The sequence below is a fragment of the Austrofundulus limnaeus genome, unplaced genomic scaffold (genome assembly GCF_001266775.1).
Source record: "Austrofundulus limnaeus strain Quisiro unplaced genomic scaffold, Austrofundulus_limnaeus-1.0 Scaffold2, whole genome shotgun sequence".
Taxonomy (NCBI): domain Eukaryota; kingdom Metazoa; phylum Chordata; class Actinopteri; order Cyprinodontiformes; family Rivulidae; genus Austrofundulus; species Austrofundulus limnaeus.
Genome location: NW_013952404.1, coordinates 733,683 through 747,904, shown reverse-complemented (window position 1 = coordinate 747,904; position 14,222 = coordinate 733,683). Strand labels below are relative to the sequence as shown.

Below are 14,222 nucleotides of genomic sequence, written 5' to 3'. Positions count from 1 at the left end.
TCATTTAGAGAAGATCAGATATACTGTTAGGGGATCTGTAAACACATTTTTTGACATTTGGCAGCCATTTTTATCTTTTGTGGAAAAAATTTCGGCAGATAACTTTGTGTAAAGGTTAAATATTGTTCATTGTACACAAACCTGTTTATTGTATCACTTGTATGAATACAAGATCGACTTTTGTTGTTTCAGTGGATCCGGTATAGTTTGGGGTGGGATGGGTGGGATTTCGGGTGTTTGTGTTTTTGTTAGTTTGTTTTTTTGTTGTGGATTATGTTAAAAAATAATAAAAAAGACTTTGATCAAAAAAATAAATAACAGAAGCTAATGCTAATAGCTAGTTGCTAACCGCTAACGTCTGCGTCACACATCTTTCCAGGTGAAGGCTTTGGGACTGACACAAACCTGTTGTTAGCTTGTTAGTTGTTGTAGTTTTATAAACTTACACAAGTTATGTTAACGACATCTTGGACAAAAACAGCCGTGAGCTGAGACTCAAATTTGCAGGTACCGACCTAAAACAGAGAAGACAGAATATTTTGTGTGATTTAAACATTATTTTTTACTGTTTACTCTCATCAATAAAACAAATGTGGCGATGAAGGATCATACAAAGCCTTTGTAAGGGTAATCCTCCTCTGTCATAAGACCTTTGTTATATTTAATGTACTCGAATGAATGGCTGGGAAGACCCCTGAATGAAAACACACAGATAGTTTAAAATGTTTGACATCTAAAGTCTGAAGATTAACAGAAAACAAATTACCCCAAGCAGCCAGAGTTGTTGAAAGAACTGGAGCAGTCTAACAGCTGCTGCTCAGACTGGAAGAGAGAGGGATAAATTAACTTCATACACAGAAAAATAACTTTTCAACTTACTGATGAAAAATAAAATGAGTTTAAAATCTTCAGTGTGCTCATCAAACGTTTTGAGGATTATATTATTTTAACAAATGATAAAAGCAATGATTTGACTTTTTTTTACTTTATTGAACGTAAAGGATTTAAGAGAATAAATAATATTATTGAACACTTAATAAAAATGTGTTCATATTCTGCAAAGGAATTTTATTTTTGCTCGGTAATTAGACAGAAATATTTCAGTTTGATTTTGTTTTGATCAAGATATGTGAAAATGACAGACATAAATCCAGTTATATGTGATTTGCATAATTTAGTTATTTGTGACTTGTTGCTGATTTAATTTGTTCATAATTCTTTACTCATCAGTGTTTTTAGAATTCCACAACTTCTAAACAATAACCTTGGGGAGGACAGCTTTAAGGCATTGATCTTTGAACTGTTCTAAAAATAAAAAAGAAGAAAAATAGCTTTTTGTCTGGGCAGCAAATCCCAAATCAGTTATATATTGCATTAAAACTAGAAAAAGCAAGACTTCAAACATTTATGAACATTAAAAAGACAGACTCAGAAGAACTAAAACACTTAATAAGAAAGATTGGGGGAAAAATAAACCCTAAAGAGCAGAAGCAACACCTGAAGCACAAAGACTGATAAACTGAACAAGCTGCTGTGAATACTGCTATGTTCAACCTAAAATCTTACATAAATACCTCCTAAATCAATTAAAGTTACACTGATGTAAGAACCTTTTGTGAGCATTCCTGCTTGTTTTTTGGCTCAAAGACCTCCTTCAAAAAGAAATCTGTGTGAGCATCTATCAAATTGTTTTAAGTGTTGGGAAAGATTTTCACTGAAAGGCTCGCCRAGAAAGATTTGCACTTAAAATAATGTTGAGACCCCACATTATTGAAAGTGCAGAATTATTGCGCAAGTCATCTTTTTTGCAAAGTTGTTTGTGATCTGTAATGTGTTTGTGATGCCTCTGTGACTTTGACTCTAAGTTTTAACTCAGTGTTAGTAGCTGTAGCAGTCGATCTGCTGCAGCAGCCTTCAGCTTGTAGATGTTTTACTACAACTTTGAGAGATTTGTTAGAATCTGTATCGTGTTTCAAGATCTTTGGAAACAAATAAAAGAATAAATGCACAGGCAGGCATTGGCCATTGGGGCGGACATCTTTGGAGGCAGGAGTCGCTTTTTGGACATTTTTAATCCAAACATCATTACTTGCTATTAAAAATATTTAATCATCACAGTCAGTTTCCTCTGGACCAATGAGATCGCAACAGATTTATAAAGTGTTTGCTGCAGGTTTGAAATAAGGCATTAAAACCCACAACTGTGAGCTTTTTGTGAAGACTGTCGGTTCAGATATCCAACAGATGAAGAAGTAAATGGTTTGGTTGACATTTTTAAGAGGCCAACCACTTGGCCTGCTCAGTGTGCAGCTGCATAATTGAATGTTTGAGAGGAGTTCACCATTTGTTTTCTGCGGCTCACAGTCACAGACGAGCGTACCGTGGTCTTTAAACACATATTGTACACACRTGGTGTTGCCACCGTGGGCTCTTTTCAACTGGGGGCGCAGCTACTCACCTGTGAGTTCTGTCAAATACTCTGCTTAGAATGCACAAATTGGCTGCAGCTGGGATTTCAACCCTGGTCTCTCTGCCGTGGTGGGAGGCGGGAACCATGATCTGCCATGTTTCCTTCTGCTTTCTTCTTTTACAGAAGTTACTGTTGCACACATTGGAATGAAAAAAGCAGGCACCTTGCAGACTATATAACATTCACATCTGCAATAGTCAGTGTGAAATACATTTTAAAACATTTTCTGATATTCCCACTGTCACTAATATTAAATGCATGAGTGCAGACAAACTAAACTTCTTGATGCAGTGTCTATAAAAACAGTAACATACCTTCTGTTTTGAAAAGATATGCTCATAATTTAGAAAAAAAGGAAACCCTGCACTATGGAACTGACAGCAGTGGTTTTCTTTGTAAAACATACAGTTGTTGCAAGTTAAGATTTCCATAGGAAGTAACCACCTGGCACTCCTTAGAAAACAAACTTCAGTGAAATTCTGTACGAACACAAGGCAGCTTCCAGTGTTGGAAAACTCTATGTTTACTGTGCTACACGGACTGGCTCGTGGCTCTGTTCATTCATTTGGAAAAAGCCCAGATTCTATTATAGCTCAAAGTATAAACAAGACCACTTAATCAATCAGCTCTCAGAGCCCACACGCTCAGTCCCTCAGGCTGAAATCACTGCTAACCATGCTTAAATCATTACTAAGTCTCCCTGTTGACTTCCTTATTTACTTTGCTTGGCATGGCGACACGACTTTGTGTATTCAGTCCACTGCCTGAACTTCTCATCCTCATGTTAGTCTAATTGTTTCTATAGTCTGCGTTACATAAAATGACTGACAGAAAACACAAATAATTATTGAATAAATAGCATTTAGGCCTATGGGGCATCAAGTGTGAAAAAAATGTTAAAAATGTCACTAACACATTTTCTTTATTTAGCTCARTTTCTAAGTGTAAAATTGTAGTTAATAATTGTCCACTAATATTTTATTATTTAGCTTACTGTTCTTACATTTTGCTAATTTATATTAAATGTTCAATTTAAATGTTAAATAATCGTAGCAAGAACGACCGTGACCCCTGACATGACCTCTTGACCACCAACGGTCATGTCTCACAACTAACTGAACTTTGCTTTTGAAAACACTTTCTTAGAGACATAACTTAGAGACTTAGAGACATGTACATGCTACATAATATTTGCAAATATTAAAGCTAAATGTGTAAATCTAAATATAAATGTTTACGTTTAGGTATTTTGGAATGGAACACAGCCTTTTTGCTGTTAGTGTTCAGCTCTTGTTATGACATCATCATGTTACGACAAAAGCAATCGCTAATGCTGCTAACTCCTGGTGAAAAAGGCATTTAAATTTATATTCAAAATCTGTTCATTAAAAACAATATGGTCCCTGTGGTCCAGCAGTTTGAAGTGCAGCCTGGACACCGGTCACAACTGCAAGTTTGGTGTCTTGTAGGGATGCATTAGCAGGGCTAGCAGTATTAGCAGCATTAATGGTTGCTTTTGTCTCAGGATGATGATGTCACAACAAGCTGAGCACAAACAGCAAAGACTGCATACTTAAATGTAAACTTCAGCATTTAGCCACAACATTTAAGACATAAATTTTACATTAGCAGTTTAGACTTTAGCAGATGTTGTGTGGTTACAAAAGTACCAGGTCGAGGAAAAAAACCATCTCACTCTCCAGTGACACTTTCCAGCTCTRCCTGAGAGACCCCAACACATTTATAGGCCARAGAAGATACAGTCGTATCCCATATTTGTCTTTAAGCAAAACAGCCATGAAAGCACAATCCTTTGCTGGGAGCTGTGTCTCATTTTTGCTTTATGGACAAACTACTAAGCATTATGGAGACCGGGCTTTGATTCATGCTGACCATCAGAAACACAACTACAGCACATTTTTCAGCCTACGATTCATAACTTTGATATAACAGCAGCAGAAACAAGTAGCRATACGCCCAAAATATGAAAGAACTAAAGCACAGCACAGGAGGAGGGAACAGAATGCTCAAGTTCTTTAAAATTCTCCTTGGTGTTACAAATTTCTGCTTTAAATAAATTCAGTTATTTTAGGCATACTGCTTTTAATCAACAAAATAACACTATATATCTATCTAACTGTTTTGTTTTTATGTCAGTTAAAGCACACATTTTGTAGCGTGAGCTCAGTCACCGTGTTGTGAGACTGAGTTGTAAATTAAAATGTTTGGCAGACAAATAGTTGGAATCTGAAAAGCTTGTGCTGGCCCTGAGTTAATGCATTTCACRATGAGATGATGTGGCAGGGAATACAATTTTATTGGTTTGTTCTCATCCTCCTTTCAGCTCTTTTGTTGCAATTTTTATTATCTGAGGGAATTTTGTCCTTGCAAACTTTTGGCTTGTTTTGGTATGCTGTCGACCAGAACCTCCATTGATTGGATCTGTGACTGCGGAGAGAAGGCCACAAAAGTGTTTGATTCGTTAATACAGAAAACGATCACTTTAAGAATAAGGTGTTTCTGCTGTTTTGAGACCTTTTTCGCTCAAAGCTTCAATAAAACTGTTTCCAAGAAACTTCAATTATAGAAAAAAATGCACTAAATTTGATGCCGGTGTTGGTGTAAGTTCAAAGAAAGGAAAGAGATTTGATTTTTTTTTTAATATATGACATTTATTTGTGGTAGTTTAAATATTTTATTTAGAGTGCACTCCAGTAGACGTTTAAATCAACTCGAGGATCATTCAAAGACATTCATTTTAAATGATTCTTTTATGTAGTTCCTTTTATAAATATGCAACTGAGTAATTATTTACTGAACTAATCCAGCATCATTGATCCATTTTCATTATGCAAACTAAAAGAGTTTAAACAGGCCCTATGATGCAGTAAATGAAGACATTAAGCTCTGTTGGACAGCAGTGTTCACAGGTGAAGCTAAAATCTACTAATGAAATCACATCATTTCCTCTGCAGTTTGTTGGTAAGTTTGTAGCAATTGCTCCAAAACAAGTGTTTCCTCACTTTATTACAACTAAAACACAAGAGTTAATGGAGCTTTTCCTTCAGGCTGAAAGTTTTTCCTGGCTGAATCTTAAAACGTTAATATCAAATTGTTACTAGGTGTGTTGAAAATGTATTCAGCCCACTCTGCCTGCATACTACTTTTAAGTATTCGGATGGCCTTAGCCAAATTGCCTGGATCCTCTGAAAGAAGCGGGCAAATGAATAGGGAAGAGTAAATGAGGCTTAACTGAAGCTCTCCAATTTAAAGGCCTCAAAAACTGGATTTTCAGTTCTTTACGGGGTTTTATAAAAGGCATGTTGGTTATCAACCAAGGATGAAAGTGGAGGCAACACTGAGAGAACATACACTAATGGGTTACGATCCTTTTACTCGTTCTAAAAATAGTTTGCTGACTTCTAAAACTTTGCAACTCAATGCCACCTCGTATTTCTTTATATTTTGCATCAAGCTGCTAGACTTTAATCTACTTAAACAGTTTTCAAGAACTTCTGAAGATGTTCTTTGAAGTTCAGCTTCTTTTTTACTCCATTGATTTTTGGATTCTCAGTCATCAGGACAGGATCATTCTAAGTAGGTAAATAGAAGGCAGCTGGACTTTTTTTGTTTCTTGAAGACGTTTTTCTTCAAAACTGAATAAGCTTTTTTGAACAAAATAAAAGAAACTGTCCAGTTGCTTTTTTGTTTAAACACTTGGGATTGTTTTCAGTTGACTCTTTGTAACTGACCATAACTTATTGAGCAGTGCTTCTTATAAAAGTGTGAAGTGGGGGAAAAATTGAAAAATAAAAAGGTGGCAGGCTTCAAAAGCTTTTTTTCTGCAGATAAGGAACATCTGAAAGTCACATCTTTACCCAGGCTTTTATGGAATCACCTTGTTGTTGCCAAAATCCAAATTTTCTGTCTGTCAGAGTTTATTTTTGTTCTGTCGTTTTTAACAAAATCTATGAAAAATACAGAATTGTTTTTGTTAGATGATTAAAGCAGAATGGCTTCCCTTGAGTTGCAGCAAATTTGAGACTTTGTTTTGATGATTCAACAAAGATTTCATCATCACTCTGAGCACTCCTCTTTTAATGATTTGCTGGAAGTTTTTTAATAAGTCATTTTTCTTAATTATTTGATAAGTGCATATCTAACTACTCGTAAATGACAGTATCTGAGTGATTTATGTCACATGACACCCGTATAGAAACAGATTAGTTGTTTTTTGTAGCTTGTGTAGGCAGACAATTGGATATGATGAAAGAATATGGTTTTAAACTTTGATATTTCATAAAATTTTATTTTATTTATTTTTTCAAAGCTTGAGGCCCTAAAGTATGTAGGGCATGGACCCAGACGGTCTTACCTTTTCTGTGGTCCATGTGCAAACTGATACTGAAATATTGATACCACAGATACAAGAACTTTGTGTATTGACACTAAAATCTAAATATCTATACTTGATATTTCAGTCATTTCAGGTAATGTATATTATTAACAGGAACACAATGGAAAGTAACTAAACCATTGAACTATTTTCTAAATCATAAGCGCTAAGAGGGAACTACTTTTTCTTCTGCCTGAGTAACGCATAAGCCCAGTCATAGTTGCTCAGTTTTTAGATGTTATATGTTCAATATATTCATTTGAACATGTTAATTTTTATTGTAGTGCTTGATAATTAAACAAAAGCTTATTTCAATGGTTTTAAATTTTATTTTATTATTGTTTAAAACACTATTTTCACATACTTTGTCTGATTGCATTTTTTCTGTTGCATTACCATAGTTATATTGTAAATGAGGGCACCATGTCAATATACTTCAGAGTTTGAAATGAACAAATGAATGACTCTGTCTTGTATTCTTTATAAAGCAGTGATTTGAAATACTTATTTTTAGATTTACCAGTCACATTAGGTGTTTTTCACAAAGTATCGGTATCGGATCAATATTACCGATGCCAGCCTAAGTTTTACTCTGTATCAGCATCAGAAAGGAAATCAGTGGTATTGAACATCCATTCAAAAAAATACTGCATGTACTACGAATAGTAAATGTRCTGTACTCTTAACTCAAAAATAATGTAGCTCTGCTACACATGACTTATTACAGCTTATTTCTTTATATATTCTTTGTTTTCTAAGTACTGGCATGCAAGTTGCAATGAAGTAATGGCAGAAGTCTGTTTTATTGCAGAGAGTGTCCCRGTTAGAGATGTATGCTGTAATGCAGTTTGAAATGAAGCTTGTATTTCCGTTACTAGAAACTGAAAATGTAGTCRCACAGCCCAGGAGTGGAGGCAATATAAAAACGGAAAGAGAAGAAATACATCAACCCTCTGCTGAAGAGAAAAGTTCCGTTTTATTTTTACGACTGTGTCTGCGGGGCTGAGAGAGCCTCGTGACCTCCTGCACTGACAAACATAAACGGCACCAACTGAAACAACCTGACCTTGAACATCTCATGAGAACTATGCAAAACTACACTGAAGAGTTCCACTTTGCATGTTTTCAAAGTCCTCTCATTAAAAAGACTTTCTTCACTGAGCATATTAAAATTWGATTTTTCAGCTCAAACTCTTTGTGCTTCCATATATGCACCTCTTTCTGTTTCTGATCAGCTTACTGCATGAATGAGCACAATAGGTCTGAAAGTAAAATGGAGTTTGTATCAAAGCTATAAAGAAAATCTGCTTTGATTTTTCACCAGCAACACTTTTTATTTGGAGTGCAGGGTGTCACTGGCTGCTCATTTTCAAAGCAACTTTATTTCATACATTTTTATCAAGAATCACTTTGAGCAAGTGCCCTAAAACTTATCTCGCACCATATCTCTTATCTCAGTTCTTTACAGCCTACAGTTTCTGTGAAATTCAGTCTTTTAATCATGAGTCAGCTTTCTCACAAATGCAGATCTGCTTTTAGCAACACTAATCTAACACRCTTTATCAAACTAGTACATTTTACTCTTTGTTTTTCTTCCCTCTCAGGTCAGTTCTTCTGGGTCAACAGCTCAGCCTTTGGAGGACCCTGGGTCTTGAGTCCGTGGCTGTGGGGGGCTCAAGGTCTTTGCGGCTTGGATATGGCTGTGTTTCTCCACCCCAGGCAAAGCGGACAATACACCATTTGGCTCATAGAGCGAGACAAGCCACCCTTCGCCCTCTTTTCTACCGACACTCTGCCACGAATCACAGGGTAAGCTTGTGTTTTTGTACAAATAAAGTAGGGGATAATAGACTTTATTAAAGATGCTGTTGATGGAGAATAGTTCTCTTGCTGCACRTCTGTCCAGAATCATGTTCAGGTTTTAATAAATGTGAAAATGTTTAAGAAAATCATTCCATGCTTGTATTGAAGTATCCTGTTATGAGAATAATGTGAGTTGTTATTGTCAATATTATACATTCAAGTTGTCTCAATGTATGTTTGAACATTTATTCAGGACTTGTCTGATGCATAAAATAGAAACTTTTCTATTTTGATTATGTAGAAGTGTTTCTAGATGAGATTCTGTGGTTACCCTTGGAGGATGATTTGAAATTTCTCAAAAGGTTTGGATCAAATTTTGGTGAAATATTTATTTGGTGGTTGAGCTGTTTTTATATTTTTTTAAAAGACAGGCAGTCATTGTGTCGTTGGGTGCTAATCAGCAAACATTCACCTTCACATTAGCTTACTTGGAATCGAATCCCTAATTAACACCATGCCTGTGCTCTGCTCACTGGACTTTTGAATTATTTTGCAACAAATGCAAATGCTTGGTCTGTGTTTGTACTTTTGCCTTTATTAACATACTTGTAAAATGTGTTTTAGCTTGAAGATCAGCTATAAATCTTTTTCATGCTGTTTATGTGTGCAGTCTCCTGCAGCACTGGAATCATGTGAATGGCTTCACGCCTCCTCTGTCTCTATAAGTGTTGCTTTGCAGGAGCGGCTGCACGTTATTGTCTGCGTGTTTATGCAAACATTCTCTATGTTCTTGAGGGAGTGTGGCAGGGATGTGCTCATTTTGTCTGTGAAAAATTAAACTTGAGCATTATGTGTGCTTCCATTTGTAGTCAGCCGCTGCCGCCCACCCACAGAATCTCTCAGCCAAAGACACCCCCCACCCCCCCCCCCCCCCACATACACACACATCTCTGATCTGAGGGGAAGGTAGTTGATTCACGAAAAATGCAAGAACAAAAGCATCAAGAGCCACTTGAAGATGATGGAAGAGTTGGTCAAATTCTGACTTGGCATAAATAGCTGTGTTGTCTTGTACATGTTTGTCCTTTTAGGTTGTCAGTATTTAATATGTTGGCCAAAAAGATGCAAAACAATTTTTGTACTCAAAATGTTAATATTTCAACAAGAGCATGGATCATATCTTTAATAATCTTTAGTGTATTTATTTAGTTATTTTTTTATTTATTGTTTATTGTAAAAGCTCTGAAGTATACAACATTCATCATGAAGGACAATAATAGATGCTGCATTGATGTGAAATTCTGGTGGAAATTCTCTGCCACCATCTGTTCTTTTCTTTTAATAAGCCATTCAATGAAATGTAAACCTCACAGTGAAGTGAAAACATCTGCTTTTGATGTAACCATGCTGCACTTTGGTGTGAAAGGATATATGGATGAACTGATTTGTATTGATTTATGGTTTTTCACGATGTGACTGGATTGGTAGAGCATCTGTGAAATAGATGCACGTTTGAGATTTCTAAATGTTTACATCTTTGCACCAATACAATCTTATTATTAGATAACGCTGCTGCAAGCAGGTCTTTTTCTTCAGAAAGCTGCTTAAAAGTAGAGCAGATAAGTTGAAAATGGAGATCAGAATCAGCTGAGGTCTTGGAATAGAAGTTTTCCTGGAATTGAGTTGAGATGTTTCAATACTGGTTTATTATTTATATTTTATTAAATATAAACTTGTATCAAACAAAACCATAGCATAAATCTGAATTTGCTGTGTTTTAATGCATTAATATTAGAGATTAAGTTGTTATCATTTCAGCGTGATTTATTATAATATTTTAGATATCACAAAGTTAAACATATCTAACCTCTATCTCCCCTGCAAACAGCCTGCAGCCTGTCACTGTCTGCCAGCAGGGCGAGGTGTAAGGATGTTTCTCAGAGGCAGCCAGTGGCACAGTAAACAGTAAATCATCCCGTGTTCCCTCAGGTTAGACACGTCTGTCTGGCTCTCTGTGTTTTAGATTTTAAATATTGTTCTTGAGCTGCAGCTGTTTCAAGCTTTGCAACAAGAGCATGCCATTTTCTTGAATTTTTGATTTTTGATTTTGATTGTGAACTGAGACAACAATTGTTGTGATTTAGCGCTGTATAAATACACAGAATTGAATTGACTGGTCAAGCCAGTGAGCGCTTCTTTTAAAATTGAAAGCTACAGATGTTAAGTTAAGGAAGTTAATGAATTGCATCACATCTCCTCTTTAATTCCAAATCACGCCTTTAATGTATGAAGAGGAGGATGGGGCAAACCTTCCAGAGAACAAAATATTCCGTGTTTCCAGTTGCGTTTTAATGCCTCGTATCAATGCTGGGAGTGAGATTCGTGTTTGGTATAGTTTAATTTATTAAACCTTTATTCATTTTAAGTACACCTGCAGAAAAAAATCTAAATCAACCAGATTATCACAGCTAAATCAAAGGCACAAAAGAACAAAAACAGAAAAAAAGRAAACCTCATGAAGACCACATCAGAGAGGATGAAAGTGGCCGTTTAATTTATCTCAGATGTTACTAAAAAGGAATTCAAGTAGAAGATTTTGTTTAGTGTTTTGTGTTGAGGGTTATTCTTTAAAAAAAACTAAAGAATCCAACCATTCAGTTTTCACTTASCCTTGAAGCAAAGACAGAGCTGCAGGAGCTGCAGAATGTGAGTCTGAGTAAATATATTCATGTTGTAATGTCCTTGTGTTTATCTCAACATGCATGCACAGAATCCAATTTATTCCCATGCGTGTATGTGACGGGTCACTGAGAGAACCTGCGCAGCATCTCACAACAGTAAATTATCATTGCAGTTGTGATTCGTGCGAAAAGACGCTGAAGGTTCAGACGACCACAGTGTGATGTACGACACCRCTTCTACATGATCACAGATGCAGCAAGTCTTTGCTTCATTTACTGCAGTTCCAACCTCACATTTAACACATGCATGAACATACAGAATAATAAAGCATGCATTTACTGCTGTCATTCGCTTTACATTGGAACCTCACACACCAAACAGTCTCACTTTCAGGGAGCATCGCCGTGATGCACAATATGACGAGCTTAGTATCAAGGCCTTGAATGTTGGTGTGGAACGTGGATCGCATCATTTAGAGCACAGTGGAGAAGCAATGTGATCCTAAAACTGATCGATAAYGCTTGTAATGCGGGGGAAGGCGGCATGGAAGGAGGCAAATGTTAATGCTAAACTTTAAAGTACAGTAGGAACATTATGGCAAGTGATAAATGATACAATATCACCTCCTACACGAGTCTGCATATTAAAGAAAGTGCAAGCCACAGTTTGCACGGCCTGTGTAACGACTCCCATTTCACTCGCACTATTTTCAAGTAAATGTGACCTGGAAATGTGCTTTTAGCCCGTTAAAATGCTGCAAATATTTTCACATAACATTCTCTAGATTTGAACTTTGAAACTTTGCGCGCACATACACACACACACACACACACACACACACACACACTGGTATCCACTCTGACAAACCATCAACTGTGAAATCTATAAACACATTTGTGGAGTTTTTTTAAACGATGTGATCAGAACTGAGTGTAGTTATACTGTAGATGTACTTAGAGGAGAAAAAAGTACACTGTGCTCTGCCAGTACTCAGTTGGGACTATCATAATAAATGTTGTACCTACTTTTTAATATAAATGAACATAACTCCTGTTGGAAAACTGGTGAGACAAATGAGAGGAGAAAAACATGAATGAGTCTATTTAAAAATTAGTTTAAAACAGAACCAATTACAAAACACTTTAAAGAAACTGAAAACTTCCTGTATGATGTAATGAAAATGTAAAAAGATTCTACTTTTACCCTCGTGATGAATGGTGTCTCACACACAATAGAGACAGATGGCTGGAAACCAAAGCTTAGCTGTATATTCATTTCCAAATTGAAGCAGCTGTAATTTCTATAAGTAAAATGGATTATTACTGCCAGTAACTTCATTTCTTCATTTGGGCTCAAAAGAAGACTGACATAAGTCTCTGCAGATACATGAGGAGAGTTGAATAAATGTACATTATGCCTGCTTCTTTACTGTAGGTTTGAATATGTAAATAGAACTTTAATAATCAGAGCAAAGATGGGTAATTGAGGGAAATATTGTGACTGATTAATGGAATTTTAGATCCAGTTTTGTATTTTACACTTTGTGCAGCTATTTGGTTTAAACAGAGGAACAGAGTCAGTGTGTCTTATCAATATGAGCCCTCTCTGTGATATAAACAATGTTGGTTACTTTTTAATGTCTGATGTAAAAGGTACTGCCTCCAGGGGTGTGACCAGGAAGTTTGATGTATTTGTTAGGAGGTTGATTCATCAACATTCATTGTGCAGTCTATTCACTGAGCTGCTGGAGAGGGATTGTTGTTTTTGTCCTGATAAGAACCAAGGCCTTTTGCTGCTGTTAGCTGTTAAAGGAGTCGGAGATTTGGAATAACGTTTTTTGAAGAGGATCAACTGTTTTCTGCTATTTTATTCAGACTTCCAATTTTTTATCGTTTGTTACATAATAAAACTTTAATTAGGGCTGGGCGATTATCTGATGGTGATTGTTAATCTAGAAAAGTTTAAGGTCGATTGCAGTGATCAGCTGTGAGCCTCTTTACTTGATCAAACATGGCAGAAATTTGCGTGACAACAGCCAATCAGAATTCAACTTCTCCTGCTCCACTTACGTTTTTAAGTTGCTGAGGAAATGCAGACGGAATCAGAATTTGCTTTTCTGGGCAAGTTTCTGAGGTATTTTGGCCGCTGCCATTACATGCTAACAGGTACACGGGGTGAGCTCCCCGCCCAATAGAGATAGAGAGAAAAAAAAGAAAGTCGCCCGCGACCCACAGCAAACAGACTCACTAAAACAGCAATGTTCTCCAAAAATATGAAGCAGTCTTAGGATAATGTTTAGGACAGAATAATGTCCCAGTGGTTCTGTATTTCTCTGAAGAGCTTCTCTGTAAGATGTTTCAGCACACGATGAGCTGGACACGTAAGAAAATGTGAGCTTCCTGTCTGACTGAATTACAAACAGTGAGCTGAGAGACACGCTGCAAACTCCTGAACACTCAGAAGGGAGGTGGGTTTATCCAAGATTTTGTTGTGTGTGCAGAATCAGATATTACTTTAGAAGAAACGAAACACCTTCTGTTCGTTGTTTGATAAAGCACTGTAAACAGGTGGGGGTGGGGTTGTGTGTGTGTCTTGGGGTGGGGTCCTTAACAGAAGTAAATAATGAGCTTTGATCCTATTCAATTGGCAAGTGTGCACAAACTGTTGCTGTTTGTTGGCATGATATTTCTTTGTGACATATTTAATGTGAAATTCAATTCTAAAACTTATTTTACAAAAGGATAACTTTCTAAATGTGAGATTCTATGGGCCTCAGGCAAGAACACGTTCGTATTCTTATCCTAAATTTCTCTTACTTTTGTTCGTACAAAGGGTTCGTACGAACATGTCACGTCAGATTCAACAAACTCT

At 36.4% G+C, this 14,222-nt stretch overlaps 1 protein-coding gene and 1 long non-coding RNA gene across 2 annotated transcripts in view; one reads left to right on the top strand and one right to left on the bottom strand.

Annotated features, from left to right (window-relative positions):
* The window catches only part of alk (ALK receptor tyrosine kinase), a gene marked incomplete in the record, with an annotated part of 370,289 nt that overhangs the window by 213,500 nt on the left and 142,567 nt on the right, over positions 1–14,222 (top strand). Inside the window, 1 exon segment of the mRNA XM_014009808.1 lies at positions 8,471–8,675. Coding sequence (XP_013865262.1) covers positions 8,471–8,675 — 205 coding nt within the window.
* On the bottom strand, positions 440–831 carry LOC106518538 (uncharacterized). Its single transcript, XR_001310327.1, has 3 exons — positions 767–831; positions 613–694; positions 440–515 (listed from the first exon to the last, which is right to left on the bottom strand). It is a non-coding gene; the product is annotated as an uncharacterized LOC106518538 (long non-coding RNA).